Source organism: Sebastes umbrosus, chromosome 8, assembly GCF_015220745.1.
Source record: "Sebastes umbrosus isolate fSebUmb1 chromosome 8, fSebUmb1.pri, whole genome shotgun sequence".
Classification (NCBI taxonomy): Eukaryota; Metazoa; Chordata; class Actinopteri; order Perciformes; family Sebastidae; genus Sebastes; species Sebastes umbrosus.
In genome coordinates this window covers 30,849,249-30,869,364 of record NC_051276.1, presented here as the reverse complement: position 1 = coordinate 30,869,364, position 20,116 = coordinate 30,849,249, and the positions used below count along the sequence as shown (strand labels likewise).

Here is a 20,116-nt window from a genome sequence, read left to right as displayed (position 1 = left end):
CAGGAGCAGATTCTTTAAGTCCTGTAAATTGTGAGGTGGGGCCTCCGGGGATCAAACTTGTTTGTCCAGCACATCCCACAGATGCTCGATTGGATTACGATCTGGAGAATTTGGAGGCTGAGTCAACACCTCGAACTCGTTGTCGTCCACATGATGTAAAAGAAAATGTGATTCATCAGACCAGGCCACCTTAATTCTTCCATTGGTCCGTGGTCCCGTTCTGATGCTCACGTGTCCATTGTAGGCGCTTTTGGCGGCGGTGGACACGAGTCAGCATGGGGCACCCTGACCTGTCTGCGGCTACACAGCCCCAGGCAACAAACTGCAATGCACTGTGTGTTCTGACACCTTTCTATCGGAACCAGCATTAACTAAACAGCAGTTTGAGCTCCAGTAGCTCTTCTATTGGATCGGAAAACACAGGCCAGCCTTCGCTCCCCACGTGCATCAATGAGCCTTGGCCGCCCATGAACCTGTCGCCAGTTCACCGGTTTTCCTTCTTTGGACCACTTTTGGTAGGTCCTGACTACTGCAGACCGGGAACATCCCACAAGAGCTGCAGTTCTGGAGATGCTCTGACCCAGTTGTCTAGCCTCACAATTTGGCCCTTGTCAAAGTCGCTCACATCCTTACGCTGGCCCATTTTTTCTGTTTCCAACACAAAGTTCAAAGTTCAAAATGTTCACTTGCTGTCTAATATATCCCCCCCCTCTGCCAGGTGCCATTGTAACGAGATAATCAATGTTATTCACTTCACCTCTCAGTGGTCTTAATGTTATGGCTGATCACTGTATACAGTAATAAGTCTGCACCTGTGTATCGTTGCATTAATAATCATATTTCCCCGACCCTTCATCCTGGGCCTAAATCCCAGAAATTACCCAGCATTACCTTAGGTACATTTTTTATCTCCTTTCAAAGGTCCCCCCCCCCCCCCCCTCAGCCCATCACACCATCACTGTGAGTCATTTGATGTTCCCAAAGTTCATACACGCACGCATGCACACACATGTTTGCACAGGAAAAATGAGGGAGAGAAACCAGGACTTTCCCTGCCTGTTAGTCACGTACGGGGCCACCCAATTTTGTTCGGCCAAATGTCAGCTACCTCACACACGAAAAACACATTTTAGTCTTGTGTTATCCTCACGGACACGTAAATCATCTGATCCCGGCGTCATGTGTTAAACTGAGTGTGAAGTACTTTCATAGTAAACAAAGCCTTCGCTGGAGGGCTGCTGTTAGTATTTGGTGTTATAATTCTGCTTTGTTTGGTAGGTAAGTCCGTTATAAGCTACTCTATATTTCATAGAATCCATTGTCTACATTATGACTAGTGTAGCTTAACAACATTATGACGTTAAATTCTTCGAAACCGGTTTGGTCATTTGAACTGAAATAGTTGGTTTCAGGTTTCAGTTCCTTAAAAATATATCTGACGACGGGGAGAATGTAATGTACTCGAATAACTTCTCTCTCCTATTCACAGTATGTATTAACTACAGTGATGGATTCTCACATTATTGCTAATAATCTATAGCTATATGCTAAACATTCACATCCAAAAATCAATGATCACACAGACCTACAAATGAAAGCAGGTAAACATACAAGTTGATCTACTTATGGAGGGTAGAATATGTGTACAGGTCCTTTGTACAGTAAGTGTTGGCAATTGACCAGCAGGAAGAGACACAGCTGTGTGATGGTGGTAAGCACATTGCTCTGCCACTGAACTTGCAATTTGATTTTGTTATATATTCAAATTAGTGATGTACTGTACGTTTATATACTGTAATTTTCAGGTTTTTAAAATGTAGTTTCAGTGTAGCTTCAAGTTATTTTTGTCACATGGCTTCAAGTCTCAAGATTTGAGTCACCCGACTTCTTCTTTCCTCTGTATCAGATGAATCGATGTGAGCAAAACCACAGTCACAGAATATTCAACGTGTTACTTTCGTAAGTTCCCAAACTAGAGTCATCTTCAATGTCTAGCACTGCGTCACACTCTGAAGTCAATTCAGGCCAGAAGAAGGAGTTCAACATCCACCCTACAAAAACATTTAACATTTAATCAATTGCATCTCATTGTATACAGTATGACTTCTGTTTTACACCTGATTCAAACCTTTTTGGACCCTTTAGTGCATGAAACCCACATCATATAGTTGAATGTTTAACTTTCCTGACTGGATAGGCAGCATATTGAGCATCACAGCTACAGTATATTTCCAGCTGATATTCAGTGGCACCAATAGGTGACCCTGCCTCACGTGTAATGCCAGACATAGGTTCACCTTAAAACCTTTTGAAAACTTAACCCTAGTATTGTTGCCGGTCCCGACAGAGCTTCAGTGATTTATAAATTTACAGAAAAGCTACAAGCTCTTGAGCCAGAAAGTTTGTGAAGGACCTTAAGATGGAAAATGAACTCCACTATGATGACACCATTGCAGGAGAACGAGAAAGAGGCTTTTGTTTTTTACTGGTTGGTACAGATGTATAGCTCTCAGTTTTTACATAATTGGCCAAATTGCTGCTTTTGCCACACATGTGATTTGATATATATGTAAATAGGAGTTTGGTATTTTAATCTGAATACAAAAGAGAAGATTTATGAGAGAACATTATAATGAAAGACAGAATGGGGCATTATGAAGAGGGGAGGCAACACAGCAACTACTGTACTTTTCCTATTAGGAGGAGCAGAACTGATCTGTGTTTAAAGCATACATACAGCTCTACTGTATATTGTAGTCTGTCTACACTGGATGCTTCCACTGTTTCCTTCAGTATCACAGAACAGACGTTTCAAATTGAACCATGGCTGTTGTCTACATGGCTTCCTGGTAGACGTTTAACTTCAACCTGAAGGTTCTTATCAAGCTTCTATTGATTTTTCACTTAATGATCACTCATAAAAATATGAGATTGTGAGTTGGGTTGTAAAGTCTGTTAAATACTTTCAAGTACACACAGCAGTACTGCTTTGGTACAATGTAGGCCTACACTTAGAGACAGCATGTGCTGCTTTTCACTGCACAGCCAATGATAAAGATATTACTAATGATAAGAAAGAAAACTAGGACCATGAGTTTGAATATAATGGAACTAAAAGTAAACATGCAAAAGAAGATCATTTTAAATGTAATGTTTATTACATGATTCATTCCACCAATACATTTTGGATGTGTGGGTATCACAATGCAGGAGAGGCAGCGTGTGAAAGAGAAAAGGTTTTGCACATTCCACTGAATTAAATAATTTCATTTGCAATGCAGAACGAGACAAATCAAACAAAAGGGTCGAGTAACAGATGTCGTAAAAAGTCAATTTTACTTGTTTTAGCCCAGTTGTCGAGGTTACGATTAAAAAGCGACTTTTTGTGTTGTAGCCACAGAGCAAATACAGAGGTGAACGGTTACAAAATGTTGCTGTGTCAAAGTACGGTGAGTCAAGAGGAGCCTTGAAATGTTCGCTGGTGTTTTGTTAGTTTGCCTCGTCCTTTGAAGCCTCGTCAAAGTTCTCAACAAGATCTGAAAACAGAGAGTAAAGATTGGTGACGGATAAATGTCTCAATGAGCACAAGATTTAGCATACTAATAAAACTTCATTACTAAATATGAATATAACCAAAAACAACCCTGTGAATTAATCCCTTATTCTATGATATACTTAAATACACACCCAGATGCATTGACACTGAACTTATTAAATGTAATAAGGTCATATAGTTCCACGTTACAAGACATGCATGTAAATGTCTCGGTCAGCCAGCTCTGGACTGATTATAATGTGGCTATTTTAATGCTACATTACCTTAATAAAAGGGGATGTGTGAATTTGCTTACCTGGAACCTCATCGTCCTCCTCTTCAACAGCAACCATGGGGGCTTTGTTCTCTCCAGCTGTGAGGGGGAAGAAGAACAAACAGCAAATTGTTAACAGACAGTACACAAATCTACTGATAGATGCAAACAGATCAGTAAAGAGTGTCGTGGATACCTGGTCTGGGCAGGTTCTCTGCTAATCTCCTGAGGCTGGTGAGACTGTCGGCCCCCAGCTGGTTTAGGATTCCTGGGAGCATCTCTGTGAGCTGCTTGTTCTCAGCGTGCCCTGTGATCGTAAAGGTGTTGGCAGCCAAGGAGGCCTGAACCTTTGGGTTGTTGAAGTGGATCACTGTCCCCTGGTTTGTGAACATATTCACCTGCAGTGACACACAAACAGGAATTAATGGGGAAAAAAGGAAGAGAAGAGTCAGCGTCGAAGCAGACGATGCAACAAACTGAAGCATCCTTTTATTTTGCCATCTTTGCTTGGCCTCTTGTTTTATGTTACAATATTACTCTATTTCTAAGTGGAGAACCCTGCTGCATCAATGTCATGAAGAAGAACTGTGTGCGTACTTATTGCTGGGAATGCATTTCAGAAAGAATTTGCCGTACCTCCTCAATGCCGGAGATGTTGTTGACTCCCAGTTTCTTGAGGGAGAACTGCAGCTTCTTGTCATCTGCTGTTGCTGTTCTGTGCACAACCTTCTTCTTTCTGCGGGCTGACCCCTGAAGAGCACAACAATGAACCAATGACAAAACTCAGGAAAAAAAAGAAATGCATTTTCTTAAAGTCATTTGCCAGCATGTATTCCAGCTCACCTTGCCGCCTATGCGGACCTGCGCCTGCAGTTTGGCGAGCTTCTCCTGGTTCATTATCGACTCCTTCATCTGACAGGGAACAGCACACACACACACACACACACACACACACACACACACACACACACACACACACACACACACACACACACACACACCATCAAATTTAATATTTCCTCACACATTTCAAACTAATTCTCACAGAGCTGGGGGACATATGAAAGCACCAATAGTCATTTCACACTAATCATTAATCCTGATTTTGTTTGTAACACTCAGTTTTGTACTCATCCCATCTACATGCATACTGATAGTGTGATCTTGCAATGAGAATCAGTAATAGAGAAATATGCAAAATGGTGTACAGGTCTAGAGTTCATTAGATACATGGGGGTTTGACAATTACAATTAAGTGCCAAACCTAAAACTCCCCAAAATCCCCCCCTGTCGTTTCGCCTTTTGGCTCAGCAAACTAACTAAGAATGCACAGCTGTCAGAAGCCCAAAAATAGCTGCACACTTTTTAGTCTCAAGTTCTGCATGAATCAGACACCTCTGTCTGAAGTTCAGCTAAAGTTCCTGGCTAAGTTAAACTACTTCTGTAAAGCTAAGGGAGATCAGTTAGATACTAACTTTACAAGCTTATTTTTCCCAGTGTGCCCTAACTAGAAGATGTGCTGTAGGGATCATGCTTGAACGTCCAGCCTCCAAGACTGATTTACAGAAAAGCTACAATCTCTTGAGCCATAAAGTTTGTGAAGCACCTTAAGATGGGAAATGAACTCCACTATGATGACACCATTGCAGGAGCATCAGAAAGAGGCTTTTGTTTGTTTTTTTACTGCTTGGTACAGAAGTGTAGCTCTCAGTTTTTAAATAATTGGCCAAATTGCTGCTTTTAGAATAGAATAGAATAGAACAGAAAGCTTTATTGTATTAAATACAACGAGATTCACAGTTGCCACTTCAGGTCAGTGCTTTAAAACAAATACTTGACAAGACTAAACGAGGCCGATAAAACATATAACAGGTAAAACATACACAGTTATAAAGCAAATAAAACAGGTAAAGTAGATGTAATAAATAAATATAAACAGAAGTGTTACACTAAAAGTATAAAATATAAAAATAAATGTAATGTAAACAGAGGTAATTGTAAAACAGGTAGGGTAGATGTAATAAATAAATACATGTAAACAAAGGTAGTTGCACTTGAGGTGTATATTGCATCAACGATATTGCACAGACAAATGTATTAATATTGCACAGATTGCCACACCTGTGATTTGATATATATGTAAATAGGAGTTTGGTATTTTAATCTGAATACAAAAGAAGATTTATGAGAGAACATTATAATTAAAGACATTTGGGCATACAGAATGGGGCATTATGAAGAGGGGAGGCAACACAGCTCAGTTAGAAGATGTGCTGTGGGATCATGATTGAACCTTCAGCCTCTGAGACTTGGAAGCTTATTATTTTTGACATCCGGGTCCTCAGGAATCATGACAACTGAACTGTCTGCTTGTTAGCTAGCCAGGCTAACCAGCTAGCTCAGGCCTCTTTAAACTGATGCTAGCATTCAAATATCATCGATCTTTACCTCCTCAGCGCGTATTGTGACTCGGGGAACTGTTCTGTCTCTACAGAGTCAACATCATTCCGGGCTGGGACACATTAAAAAGCTACAGAGACGTGAACTAACCTGGGAGAGTGTAAACACGTGGAGTCACACAGGCGGTAGAAGCTCGGAGAAAGGAGCGAAGACCGGAAGTGACGTTCTCAGATCAATAATTTTCCGGATGTGGCTGCAGCTTTTCAAAATTGATGCTCATAAATTTTTTTTTTAGTGTTTTATAATTAATAAAACATGTCTTGTCAGGGTTTTTGAAGTCGCAGAGATCATGTCTGACGATTACACTGCTTTCTAAAATTGACTAGTAGTGAACTCTTGAAGCTTTTGAAATTAATATAATTGATCGTATCAGTCAGATTTCACCTGAAACGGAAGTAGATTTATTTTTTAAACATACAACTAATTAAGCTTATGAATACATAGGCCTATTCAAAAATGTAAATATATAAAAAATAAATATTATAAGGTTATAAATGTAAAAAAATAAGAAAATGTTTCTTTCAGTGAACAATAAAGTTTTGCCGTCCATACCGGAAGTTGTCACGTTTCTAGTCGTCATGGCGTCCTCCAGAGAGGCAACGTGATAACTCCTTAAAATGTGAAACTTCTGGTTTACTTCACCAACCGACTTTGGAATCATCTAATTTCAACAAATCATACTTAAAACAATAAGTGTGCACTCCCGGACGACTTCATTTAAAGGTGAGACTCATCAGAAAGTAGTTTAATAGAAAAAGCGAGTCGGCTAAAGAGCAGCATGCTAACTAGCTCACTGCTGAGCTGAACACGTTGGATCAGGTATCTTCTCTAATAAGTATCACTATGTGTAACTTCAACTATCAAGTAAAGGTTAACTGTAGACTTTATTTTATTGAGCTCTTAAAACGTAATAATAAACCTCAATGAAGAACTCGTCTGTCTGGAAACAGTTAAGCTGTTAGCTTAGCCTTCACGAGTTGCAGAGTTTGCTGGGTTGTGATGCTGTTTAACACGTTTGAGTGCGAACTTTGTTGTCATTTAGTCCATGTTGTCGTTGGATTTGGTGCCCTCTGTTTTGCCGGCTGTTTTCTTGTGGATTAAGACAATCTTGGCTAAGCTATTAACCCCTTACCATCCAGTTCAGCCACGTTTAATAGCTGAAAGGTGGTAGAAACCACCTGCCTACTACTCTGCCTGAGAGAATCATATTCTGTGTATGTTTGCTCCAGCTCCTTGTTGAAGCTATATCATGTTTACACTGAGTGAAATACCGTAATCAACGTTTTTTGTTTTATCGACAACAGAAATTAAAAATACATTTGTGTGGGTTTGAACATTGTTTGGCTTTACATCATGGATTTGTATAAAAGTACCTCATTCATTCTCACTGTGCAATATCATTTTTCCACTTGTGCAATTTTGTTAATAGTCTCTTTATTGTCAATACTGTATATACTGCTCCTATTTTTATACTTCCTTCTATTTAAATGGTTCATATTTTGTTACACTTTGTTTAGCTCTTTTTTACTGTTAGCTGATGCATCTTGTTTTTTGCACTATCCCCTTTGCTGGTGTACGCTGCAAATTTCCCCACTGCGGGACTAATAAAGGAATATCTTATCTTATCTTATCTACCTGCAGGTCAGTGGGGTTTAAGAGGTTAACTAGCCCAGGTGTCACATCTCTCTCTATGTATTAACATCCATGTTTTTTGTTTTCTGTATCTCACCAGACAGAGTATTTCACGACCAGCACTGAAATGGCTTCATTCAAACCCACCAAGATCCAAGTCTATCCTAAACTTGGAGAGAAAGTCACACAAGACACACTGTACTGGAAAAACTACAAGGTGAGTCTCTTCTACTCTATACCGTCTTAATCATTACCGTGAAAAAAAAAACATCCTTAATGCCGTTTCTCAATCTTAACCATGCATCTCTGTCTCTCCTCTCACAGGCTCCAGTCCAGATAAAAGAATTTGGAGCAATCACAAACATAGACTTCTCCCCAGTGGCTCCACATAATTTTGCTGTGACAGCATTCACAAGAGTACGTTGGCTTCTCAACTATGATTTCAGCTTAGTTGTGTTTATTCAAATGAATCGGTGTTCACCGCCATAAAATAATTATGTTTCCAGTCAGTCCTCTGAGTATCAGTATGCATTCTCTCATTCTCACTCTGGTTTCTCTACAGATCCACATTTACGGGCCGTTCTCCCAGGAGCCTGTGAAGACATTCACACGCTTTAAGGACACTGCGTACTGTGGGAGGTTCAGGTCAGACGGCCAGCTGCTCGTGGCGGGATGTGAGGACTCTATGGTCCGGCTGTTTGATGTCAGCGGCAAGGTGGCGCTCAGGATGTTCAAAGGGCACACAAAGTAGGTATAATCCCACATGTCACTGTCTGAAGGTGTTTTAGTTGTGCTGCTGTCCTGGCCTGAAGAATGAGTGTTACAAAATAGGCTTAATTTGAATTGTTGAATGATGATCTCTTGAGTGATCCATCGACTGAATTCCATGATGATCTCAAGAATTCTGACAACCTTTAAACTGTTTTACAGACTTTTAAACGTCTGGTCCTGAAAGCAAACTGATTTTTTTCTCTCATTGTGTTCCTGCTCAGGGCTGTCCATGTCACAGACTTCACTTCAGACCGCTACCAGATCCTCACAGGGTCTGACGACTACACCTGTCGGCTTTGGGACATCCCAAATGCCACTGAGCTCAACACCTACCAGGAACACACAGATTACATTCGCTGTGGCGTCTCGAGCAAACTCAACAGAGATCTCTTCATCACCGGTGAGATGGAGGCACATTTTTTAAAATGGGTGTTAGGAGGATTATGAATTTACTTTAACATCAATGTTTGGTGTATGCCAGAATTTTTGGATCTTTTTGTAGCCACTAATGAACGTCATCTGTCACAGTGGCTTTTAGATTAAACTGATGTAACAGGAACAGCCGAAATCTGCCAACATTTGTTTTTTTTACTTTTTATTTTCTATTTAATTAACCTTTAAATATATATATATCCAGGAACACACAGATTACATTCGGATTTGGTAAAAATCTTCTAAATTAACAGGAATTACAATTCAACTGTAAACCTTTTTTAATGCAGCAACAAATTGGTCAAAACTTAAACGGGAATTTAAATTCCAGTATATAATGTTTATAGTGTAGAAACATAGAATTGAATTGAACAGATCGGCCCCATTGTCACAGATACCCGATCCAGCTATTTGAGTCCGTGTCTGCCTGATATCGGATATCAGTGCATCCCTATTAGAAACATGCACTACTAAAAAGATATGCTTTCCCAGCTGTAACCACGGTTTATACCAATATCAGGCCGCAGGAGGTGATTATGTCTTCTGGACTTCTTGTGTATTTAAGGAATCGTTGAATGATGATCTCTTGAGTGATCCATCGACTGAATTTCATGATGATCTCAAGAATTCTGACAACCTTTGAATTATTTTACAGACTTTTAAACGTCTGGTCATGAAAGTGAAGTAATGTACATTTTGTCCCTTTTTTTTAATGGAATTCTTGACAGTAAAACTATAAATATGTATATATAGATATGTAAGTAAGATATACATATACAGACATGTAAGTAACATATACCTAGAGTAATTGAATAATTCATATGCAAAGTCAGTAGTAGTCGCAGAGGTAGAAGTAGTAGCAAGTAGCAGGTTTCAACTTGTCTTATCGCAAATCTTGTGTCTGAACTGGGTGAAAGACGGAGTGCTGCTGCAGATGGAAGGATGAAGACCAGGATGAAGGAGCTTGGTCTGTTTTTGTGACTAACAATGGATGTTTATTCTAGGATCTTATGACCACACACTGAAACTGTTTGATGCCAGAGCGGATAAGAGTGTGATGACCATGGACCACGGCCAGCCAGTGGAAAGTCTGCTTCTCTATCCTTCTGAGGGACTCCTCGTCTCTGCAGGTAGGCAGCCGTTATAATCATCATGTTCAGTCAGCACATCCAGAAAATGTGCCCCCTTGTATAAGTGTGTGCCCCATTGTAACAGATACCCGATCCAGCTATTTGAGTCCGTATCTGCCTGATATCGGATATCAGTGCATCCCTATTAGAAACATGCACTACTAAAAAGATATGCTTTCCCAGCTGTAACCACGGCTTATACCAATATCAGGCCGCAGGAGGTGATTATGTCTTCTGGATTTCTTGTGTATTAAAGGAATCGTTGAATGATGATCTCTTGAGTGATCCATCGACTGAATTTCGTGATGATCTCAAGAATTCTGACAACCTTTAAACTATTTAACAGACTTTTAAACGTCTGGTCGTGAAAGTGGAGTAATGTACATTTTGTCCCTTTTCTTTTTTTTTATGGAATTCTAGACCGTAAAACTATAAATATGTCTTTCTTGTTGTCAGACCAAACCGAAATTATGTTACTAGTGTTTAGTCTTTTTAATTTAAGGGTTCCTCAGCCTTGTTCAGGTTGACGCAGGTTGTTGTGCAGGAAAAAACACAAGTAGGAAATGTTTAAAATTGGACGGGCTGGGCCATGTCAAACCAGGAAGACAACAGCATTTAAGTCCAGTCTATACTTGGTTGTGACTTAAATCGGAACAAAACAACCTGAAATAGTTTTGAACTGACTTCACTCATACTCACATGCTTCATTATATTTACTGATGTGTACCCAGGGCATTAAAAACAATCTTTTCACTCCGTTTAGGGGGGCGCCATGTGAAAGTGTGGGACCTGCTAAAAGGAGGCCAGCCTCTGGTGTCTCTGAAGAACCATCACAAAACTGTCACCTCTTTGTGTCTCAGCAGCAATGGACAGAGGCTGCTGTCAGCCTCTCTGGACAGGTACGGGGACAGGTGTATCTACAGCATGCATGTCTTATAAGGACAGTTGCATACTTGTTTCATAAGTCTTCTTCATATGATCCTGATGTAATGCAGAGTCTCTGTTTGTCTTTCAGGCATGTAAAGGTGTACAACACCACCAACTATAAAGTGGTCCACAACTTTGACTACTCTGCCTCCATCCTCAGTCTGGCTTTGGCTGTAAGAAATTACATTCAACCCTTTTATCATGTTTTATTATTCATTTTTCATGTTCGGAAGATGAATTAAGTGAAGAAAGATGCATTCAAATAAGTGAAGCAACATTTATGATAATGACTGTGGCCTATAAACATGCAAAAAAATATTAAAAAAATTAGCATGTATTTGAGATGCACCATCAGAGGGGGCTGTGATTTGAGAGACTGCAAGCTGATAGATTCAGTTTCTGCAGCAGCCGACAGAAATATCTAGTATTGCCAGAAATTTAAATCGATAAGAGATGAAACAGTACATCCTCTCCTTCTCTCTGCTGGCATGAGGGTGTAGGGTTTCCAGAACACAATGTGCAACCTGGGTGATCTGACAAGGCATTTTTTTGTTTACTTTGGGCTTTCATTGCTTTTGGATTTGTACCTTTCAATCACCAACTTAGGGATGCACCAATGCAACTTTGTAGCACCTTGGTAAAAATCTTCTAAATTAACAGGAATTACAATTCGACTATAAACCTTTTTTAATGCAGCAACAAATTGGTCAAAACTTAAACGGGAATTTAAATTCCAGTATATAATGTATATAGTGTAGAAACATTGAATTGAACAGATCGGCCCCATTGTCACAGATACCCGATCCAGCTAATTGAGTCCGTGTCTGCCTGATATCGGATATCAGTGCATCCCTATTAGAAACATGCACTACTAAAAAGATATGCTTTCCCAGCTGTAACCACGGTTTATACCAATATCAGGCCGCAGGAGGTGATTATGTCTTCTGGACTTCTTGTGTATTAAAGGAACCGTTGAATGATGATCTCTTGAGTGATCCATCGACTGAACTTCATGATGATCTCAAGAATTCTGACAACCTTTAAACTATTTCACAGACTTTTAAACGTCTGGTCATGAAAGTGAAGTAAAGTCAATTTTGTCCCTTTTTTTTTTTTATGGAATTCTTGACAGTAAAACTATAAATATGTCTTTCTCCTCAGCCGGACGATGAGTCCATTGTCGTGGGTATGACCAACAGTATCCTGAATATCAAACACAGGAAAAGCCTTGAAGAGTCAAAGGAAGTCTCCGGCCAACAGAGGCGGCGACCGACGTACCGTGTTTTTGTGAAGGGGAAGAACTACGTCCCTAAACAGGTATGTTTACATTTAGTTAACATGCAGTATCTGAGGTCAACAGCCTGAGACATGATGTGATTATTCCCTAAGTGATGTGCTGACTGAATCAAACAAAAGACAAGGTCAAACTGACAATTATTTCTGCCCACTGAGTTATTATATGAGGCTTTACTTTCTCAACATTGTTAATTCATTTCTTTCGTTCTCCATCTTTTTTCCAGGATGATTATCTCGTCAGCAAGCCAGTGAAACAGCATTTGGCCAAATACGACAAGCAGCTGAAGAAATTTAATGTGTCGAAGGCTTTGGATACAGCTCTGGAGGTATACATTTTATGTATTCATAACATTAGCAACACAGTCAAATAATTTGGTATCATTTTTCTTGAGGTTAGTTCTAGTTTTAGAGTTGTCCTTTTTTTCCAATTTGCAATAAAAAGGGAGTGACATATGCTGCTCTCCTGTTGTGAGTTGTACAAAAAACATGGCAAAAATGTGTTACTTACTTTAATTAATAAAGTACATTCAATTATATTTATAGACATGGGCAAGACAGAGGAAGCCAGAGATCACAGTTGCTGTTATAAAGGAGCTGGATCGAAGAGGAACGTTGAAGAACGCTCTGGCAGGAAGGGATGAACAGGGGCTCGTTCGGCTGCTCAACTTCCTCATAGGGTAAGAAGCAGATAAAACATCATTGCTCAAGTAGACTGTTGAAATAAGGCGTGACTGGATGCATTTCATTTGGTAGCTTGTACATCAAATCATGCAGAAATGTTTTTGCAGCATGAATACTTCATTTTTTTTATGTTTCTTCTCCAGGAACGTGGTTGACACCAGGTTCACTCCTGTCCTCGTAACGGCTGCCGAGATGATCCTGGACATCTATCGGTCGGTAATCGGCCAGTCGCCAGTCGTGGACCGACAGCTGCTGCGTCTGCAGGAGCTGCTGGAGAGAGAGATCGACTACCAGCAAGACCTCCTGGAGGTGCTGGGCATGTTGGACACGTTGTTCGCCTCCTCCCTCCCGAGGAAGGAGGTGCCATGCCCTGGCATCAGCAGGGCTAACGGCCTGGCTCTGGGAGAAGCGAGTACCTCAAGACCACAGCTTCAAGCATCCTGAGTCTTGTAGGGAAGGAGGACAAACTGCTTTAGACTGGGTTAGAGTGCCTTTTCAACTCTAAAAAAACTCATTTTGACACACATTTCCTGACATGACAGGCCACATGTCACCAAACAGAAACATTTTGTTACAGGTTTTAAGAGACTGACACACCCATGGGTTCACTCTGGTGTTTTAACTCAGCGTGACTGAAAACACAACCGGCAACAAAGAGAACATGCGTTGTACTGTATGAACAATCTCTGAGTGTGTGAATGGAAAGTGTTGTTTTTATTGGAAGTCTTGTAATTACACCTTCAGATGTAAATGTGGTATGTGTGCACATTTTGTGTCTGAATGATTTAACTGTTAATGTCTGCTTTATTTTTTCATAATATTTGACATTGGCAAATGTTTTATAAGCAGATATTAATAAATCTTTGTAATATTGACACTGACTAATCATAATTGTGTTGAAATAGTTTGAAGAATTGGCTCAAATCGCTGATGATAAAGCAGATTTCAACATGTGGATATTATTACCCTTTTCTTTGGTCGTGTGTAGAAGGCAACCCACAAATTGCGAATTCTTGCAAACTCTCGCGAGACTTTCTGTCCAACGACCTTTTCTTACCATAACCATACAAGGTATTGGCATAGGATGGCCTAACCCAGGGGTCAGCAACCTTTACTATCAAAAGAGCCATTTTAGGCAAAAACAATAAATAAAAAAAATCTGTCTGGAGCCGCAAAACATTTGAGCATTTTGGTGAAGGTGACACAGTTTAAGTATATAGTATATAAGTCTAATGCATTTAGGGCCAAAGAGCAAATGTACTACGGAGTATTAGGGCCACATTGAGGGAAAAAACATCTGAGATTACGAGAATAAAGTCATATTACGAGAAAAAAGTCGGAATGTTACGAGGATAAGGTCATAACTTTACGAGAAAAAAAGAAAATAACACGTAAAATTACTACTTTATTTTATGACTTTATTCTCATATTACAACTTTTTTTCTCATAAACCTATGACTTTATTCTTGTAATATTATGACTTTATTCTCGAAATCTCAGATTTATTTTTTTTCCTCAATGTGGCCCTAATACTCCGTCGTACTGTAGACCTACAACAATGATAAATAAAAATTAAAACATAAACAAAAAACAAAAAAACAGATACTCTTTTCCATTAATAAAAAAAAAAAAAAAAAGATCCACAAGGAGCCACTGGAGAGGGGCTAAAGAGCGGCATGGCTCCGGAGCCTCAGGTTGCTGACCCCTGACTTAACCTTAACCAGTCGAAGTCAATGCTTAACCATAACTATTCCCCTGTTGAAATATATTTTAACCAATTATAATGGCAAACTCAAATACTATAGGTAAAGTATATAAAATCTTACAAGGGAAAGAAGAAACAATGAATTCAAAGACAAAATGGGAGGAAGTGTTGGGAACACAAATAACTGATGAAGAATGGAAACGGATGTCGAGTGAAATACATAAAACAACCAGTTCCTTGTTCTGGAGAGAATTCCCTTGGAAGATAAATATGAGATACTTCTTGACACCTGAAATAACTTCTAAATATAAAAAGAAGACCAAGCGCTCAGTGCTGGAGAAACTGTGGTGAAAGTAACGCAAATCATTTACACATTTTTTACACATGTAGTGTATTAAATCTGTTTTGGTTAGAATATTTAAGTTCATAGAAGATATTTTCAAAAAACCTTTGTATTTAAAAGCAGAACATATCATAGTCAGGGAAACCTCCAATTGGTCTTGGTAAAGATGAACGTTACTTATTTAGAATACTCCGAATCACAGGTCTGAAGCAAATAACAAAAGGGTGGAAAAAACTAAACCCCCAGATTTTATAAAATTGAAAGTGTAATTCAAGAAGTAAAAGTCATGGAAAAGGGAACTCACAAAATAAGGAATATGGAGGATGTTTTTGAAAAGAGATGGAGTCTAACAGAAGGAAAAATATAGTTACATGGGTTAACACGCATGCACATATACATATGCTTGTAGGTGACCGGACGTGAAGGAGGATGCATGTGTGTGCCCATGTAAATTATATGACTATATATTTGCGCTCCTCCCCCTCCACTCCATTCCCCCCTTTTTATTTTCTATTAACTTATTTGTTGATTTAATTTTTTATTACTCTCGTATTTTTGTAATATTATTTTTTGTTTGTTTTTGTTATGTGTTTTTTTTTTTTTTTAAATTTTTTAGCTTAATTCTTTATTTTTATAATTATTATTATTATTATTATTATTATTATTATTATTATTATTATTATTATTATTATTATTATTATTATTATTATTTCTTTTCTTAATTTTATTTCAATTTTGAATGTTGAAGTCGTTTGTCTATAAGCTCATCTACTTAAAAAATGGTTTATGAACTATTGTAATTACCAACTGTAAATTGCATATATGAAAACAACCTTGAAAAAAGGGAAAAAATAAAGTATATATAAAAAATACAAACCTTAACTATTCGAGATCTAACCTGACCTAACCAAAACAATATCGCGAGAGTTACCTTCTAGACACCATCCGTTAATTTGCACTAGCCGCAGTTCTATCGCCGTCCACTAGATGTCGCTGCAACATCACATAAACGGTTCACTTTATTATAAGGAGGAATTTGCATTTGAGCAGACGGAAGACAGAAAGCATCAACACTGACAGAGAGAGGAGAGAGAGAGAGAGGATGCTGTGTCAGTCTGGAGGCTGCAGCAGCAGATCACTCTGGAAACAGCAGCGACACCGACTCAACGCCATTTCTCAACTTGTAGCTTTAAAACACACCGACACTTGAATCAGCAGATAGCTACAAAACAAGGAGGATGTATCCGAGTTAAGGGCTCTTTTTGTTGCTCAATTTAAGCTAAACTGTCGAGTTTCTTCTGCTGGAGTTTGAGCTCCTGTGAAGGAAGGTACGTCTATAATATGAACCCTTTTATACGCCTTTGCTCACTGTAATAATTGTTTTATTATGAATATATGTTGACAGCTAAATAGGTCAACAAAATATGAGTTTAATTCATTTTAAGAAAAAAGCACAAATGTTTCTCAAGCTAAACTGTCGTGTTTGTGGTATTAAATAGGCTGATAAATATGCAATACATCTGTGCAATATTTATACACTGAATGTGAAATACATTTGTATGTGCAATATATCCTTTGATGCAATATACACCTCAAGTGCAACTACCTTTGTTTACATTGTATTAATTACAATGTGCAATTACCTCTGTTTATATTACATCTATTTTTATATTTTATACTTCTAGTGTAACACTTCTGTTTATATTTCTTACTCTTTGGTTTGTTCATACTTTGCCTTTTTGCTCACTGTAATATGTGTTTTATTATGAATATATGTTGACAGCTAAATAGGTCAACAAAATATGAGTTTAATTAATTTAAACAAAAAAGCACAAATGTTTCTCAAGCTAAACTGTCGTGTTTGTGGTATTAAATAGGCTATTAAATATGCAATATAGTGACATTGATATCCCAACTGTGTGTCATAAAGCTAGCTTACAGTAAGGCAAGGCAGCTTTATTTGTAGAGCACATTTCAGCAACAGGGCAATTCAAAGTGCTTTACATAAACATTCAAGAACATTGTGACAAAGTGCAAAAGATCATTAAGACAAAATTAAAACAGTTATAAAAACATTAAATATTAGAAAATAAAAACAAGCTAAAAATAAAAGCTATAGGATAGAAGCTAAAATAGAATATAACACATAAGAGTAAAAGCTCTAGTGCAGTATAAGATCATTATCTGGTTTAATAAAAGGCAGCAGCAAACAGGAAAGTTTGAAGCTTTGATTTAAAAGAACTCAGAGTTGGAGTTGGTCCTGCAGGTTTCTGGGAGCTTGTTGTTTAGTTCTGACTCTGGGGACACTAAGCAGACCTGATCCAGATGACCTGAGAGGTCTGGATGGTTCAGAACATAGCAGAAGACCAGAAATGTATTTTGGCCCTAAACCATTTAGTGCTTTATAAACCAGCAGGAGTATTTTGAAATCAATTCTCTGAGAGACAGGGAGCCTGTGTAGAGACCCCAGAACTGGACTGATATGATCCACTTTCTTGGTCTTAGTGAGGACTCTAGCAGCAGCAGCGTTCTGAATCAGCTGCTGCTGTCTGATCCATTATTTAGGAAGACCAGTAAAGACGTCGTTACAGTAGTCAAGTCGGCTGAAGATAAATGCATGGACTAGTTTTTCCATATCCTGCTGTGACATCAGTCCCCTAATTCTTGCTATATTCTTCAGGTGATAGAAGGCTGTCTTTGTAATTGACTTAATATGGCTATGGCTTGGTCCGAGCTTTTTAACATTACAGATTGTAGCTGAGCACTAACCTTTAATCTTTCCTTTTTGGCTCCAAAACTACGACCTCAGTAACGGTTAAGCTACACTTTTAAAAACTCCTCTTGGTTTGTTCATGCTTTGCCTTTTTGCTCACTGTATTATTTGTTTTATTATGAATATATATAAATGTAAATAATATATTGTGACTGTACTGGAAGCAATTTCTTGAAAAAATGGTTGCTGTTGTGTCCAGTTTAAGAAGTGGCCACTGATGGAGAACAGATCTGAACCCTGCAGCACTGAAACTCAATCGATTTCCTACTTTAGCTCACACACACACACACACACACACACACACATTTATACATACAGGAATAGGCTCCACACACACTGCCTGCTAATCAGATTAGGTGTTCTGGTACTGTCTCTACACACCAAGGTAGAACACATCATCATTAAAATCATTAACATACTTTGAGATGAAAAGATGATGATCCTGTCTCATCTGCTGACTCTGCTTGGCACACATGGTGGGGGTTTTATAATCTCTTCAGGATCAGGGGAGCAGGCAAGAATAACCAAAAAGAAGTAAGGAGGAGTCACTTGAGTGTGAGGTTTTTGTCTCTCAAATGTCTGTTTTGTTAACGTTGCCTGCAGTTGCTGCGCAGATGGAGCTGAGCAGGAGGAAAGTGCCTCTGTATGTGAGTATATGTGCTCCAGTTTGCAGTCAAGTTTTTCTCCAATTAATCTCAAGAGTTGGGTTGTCCCTCTGGAAAATCTCTGCAAATTGAGTTTGGAATGCAGCGAGAGATCAGCAGCCTCATTTAGGCTATAAAAACTGAAAGTCTGTGGCCGAGTTGTTGTGCTCTGCTCATGACTAAACCATTATGTTTAATGGAATTGCATCAAATGTTGTATCTGATACAACTGTTTTCTGTTCATGCATCACCACACAATACATGTAATTTAATCAAGTTCACTAAAGTCACTCGTTTTTTTTTAAATGAGATTTGCAACCAGGGTCGACGAGGGCGCCGTGATGACAGGAGACTGATGTTTTGGACTTTGATCAAACAGGGACTTTAATGGCCTTTGAATGAAACATCTTGATTATTTGAGCACTGAATCATAGTTTCATAGGAAAAGAAAGTGACCTTATCCATCAGCACAACAGTGACAATCTGTGTGTATAACTAGCAAATCAGTAACTCTGTGATTCATTCACACTGGTGATGTTTTTTATTTGCATTTTACTCACTCAGAGTTGGAAAGGAACTTGTATTTGCTATCAGTTTGATTTGCGATGTCTCGGCTCGTGGTGAACCTTTGAATGGGTGTGTTGTCTGTGAGGTTAAACTGGAGTGAAATAGGGCGGTTAAATATTTTTTTTTCAGTTTGGGATCTTAACAACGAACGCAAACATTAATGAGAGCTAATTCTCTGGAGATCAAAGGGGTACATTGCTCACACTGTATTCAGTCAATTCAATCCTTTCTAATCTGACATTACTGCTGTTTTCCTTTTACCCAAGGTTACTTTAAGGTTACCAAACGTTTAATGTGGATGCCCATGTAATGAAACACCTCAGATACTGTGCTTGCTTTCTATAGAGGCCCACAAATAAATGAATGAATGCATTTATGCAACAACTCAATTTTAAAAGCAGAAAGTAGTAAAACTGAAGAAAGTTGATCAATGTTTTCATAAGACTAGTCTATAGCCAGGCTTGGAGCATCGGCGTACTAATCGGCTTACTAAGATGCTTACAATGACAACGCTAACATTCTTAGTAGGGCTGCAGCTAACGATTATTTTAATTTTCGATTAATCTGTTGAGTATTTTCTTGATTAATTGGTTAGTTGTTTGGTCTATAAAATGTCAGGAAATGGGGAAAAATGTCGATCAGTGTTTCCCAAAGCCCAAGGTGACGTCCTCAACTGTCTTGTTTTGTCCACAACTCAAAGATATTCAGTTTACTGTCATAGAGGAGTAAAGAAATCGGAACATATTCACATTTAAGAAACTGGAATCAGAGAATTATGACTTTTTTTTCTTTAAAAAATTGACTCAAACCAATTAATCAATTATCAAAATAGTTGGCAATTAATTTAATAGTTGACAACTAATCGTTTAATCATACAGTTCTAATTCTTAGCCTGTTAACATTTAATAACTGGCCCTAAACATAAAGTACAACTGAGTTTAATGGG

General features: G+C 38.6%; 3 protein-coding genes across 6 annotated transcripts in view; 2 read left to right on the top strand and 1 right to left on the bottom strand.

Annotated features, from left to right (window-relative positions):
- Positions 1-3,136: 3,136 nt before the first annotated feature.
- Positions 3,137-6,498, bottom strand: LOC119492791 (transcription factor BTF3-like). Its single transcript, XM_037777541.1, has 6 exons — positions 6,360-6,498; positions 4,653-4,721; positions 4,446-4,559; positions 4,006-4,207; positions 3,852-3,908; positions 3,137-3,536 (listed from the first exon to the last, which is right to left on the bottom strand). The coding sequence occupies exons 2-6, from the start codon at positions 4,719-4,721 to the stop codon at positions 3,490-3,492; spliced, it is 489 nt and encodes a 162-aa protein (XP_037633469.1). The 5' UTR covers positions 6,360-6,498; the 3' UTR covers positions 3,137-3,489.
- Positions 6,499-6,776: 278 nt separating this feature from the next.
- utp15 (UTP15 small subunit processome component) lies at positions 6,777-14,013 on the top strand. Of its 2 annotated transcripts, none has more exons than XM_037777538.1 (12): positions 6,777-6,992; positions 8,002-8,118; positions 8,226-8,318; positions 8,464-8,648; positions 8,894-9,072; positions 10,109-10,234; positions 10,998-11,133; positions 11,250-11,334; positions 12,323-12,478; positions 12,682-12,783; positions 13,001-13,134; positions 13,282-14,013. In XM_037777538.1, the coding sequence occupies exons 2-12, from the start codon at positions 8,029-8,031 to the stop codon at positions 13,580-13,582; spliced, it is 1,587 nt and encodes a 528-aa protein (XP_037633466.1). In that variant the 5' UTR covers positions 6,777-6,992; positions 8,002-8,028; the 3' UTR covers positions 13,583-14,013. The 2 variants fall into 2 exon arrangements, with proteins under 2 accessions (XP_037633466.1, XP_037633467.1); XM_037777539.1 differs by having other exon boundaries at positions 6,822-7,088.
- Positions 14,014-16,268: 2,255 nt separating this feature from the next.
- The window catches only part of LOC119493198 (rho guanine nucleotide exchange factor 28-like), a 48,434-nt gene continuing 44,586 nt past the window's right edge, over positions 16,269-20,116 (top strand). For all 3 annotated transcript variants that reach the window (XM_037778345.1, XM_037778344.1, XM_037778343.1), the window contains exons 1-2: positions 16,269-16,514; positions 18,563-18,606. In XM_037778345.1, the coding sequence (XP_037634273.1) occupies positions 18,574-18,606 (33 nt within the window). In that variant the 5' untranslated portion in view covers positions 16,269-16,514; positions 18,563-18,573. The remainder of the gene's footprint in view (positions 16,515-18,562; positions 18,607-20,116) is intronic.

What these genes read in the sequence shown, in the direction of transcription:
- LOC119492791 (XM_037777541.1), bottom strand. Translation starts at nt 4,721, where the DNA reads ATGAAGGAGTCGATAATGAACCAGGAGAAGCTCGCCAAACTGCAGGCG. An exon ending in AGGTCCGCATAGGCGGCAAG is followed by an intron (nt 4,560 to 4,652) that starts GTGAGCTGGAAT and finishes TGTGCTCTTCAG; the next exon opens with GGGTCAGCCCGCAGAAAGAA. An exon ending in AGAGAACCTGCCCAGACCAG is followed by an intron (nt 3,909 to 4,005) that starts GTATCCACGACA and finishes TCCCCCTCACAG; the next exon opens with CTGGAGAGAACAAAGCCCCC.
- utp15 (XM_037777538.1), top strand. Translation starts at nt 8,029, where the DNA reads ATGGCTTCATTCAAACCCACCAAGATCCAAGTCTATCCTAAACTTGGA. An exon ending in TGTACTGGAAAAACTACAAG is followed by an intron (nt 8,119 to 8,225) that starts GTGAGTCTCTTC and finishes CTCCTCTCACAG; the next exon opens with GCTCCAGTCCAGATAAAAGA. An exon ending in CTGTGACAGCATTCACAAGA is followed by an intron (nt 8,319 to 8,463) that starts GTACGTTGGCTT and finishes GTTTCTCTACAG; the next exon opens with ATCCACATTTACGGGCCGTT.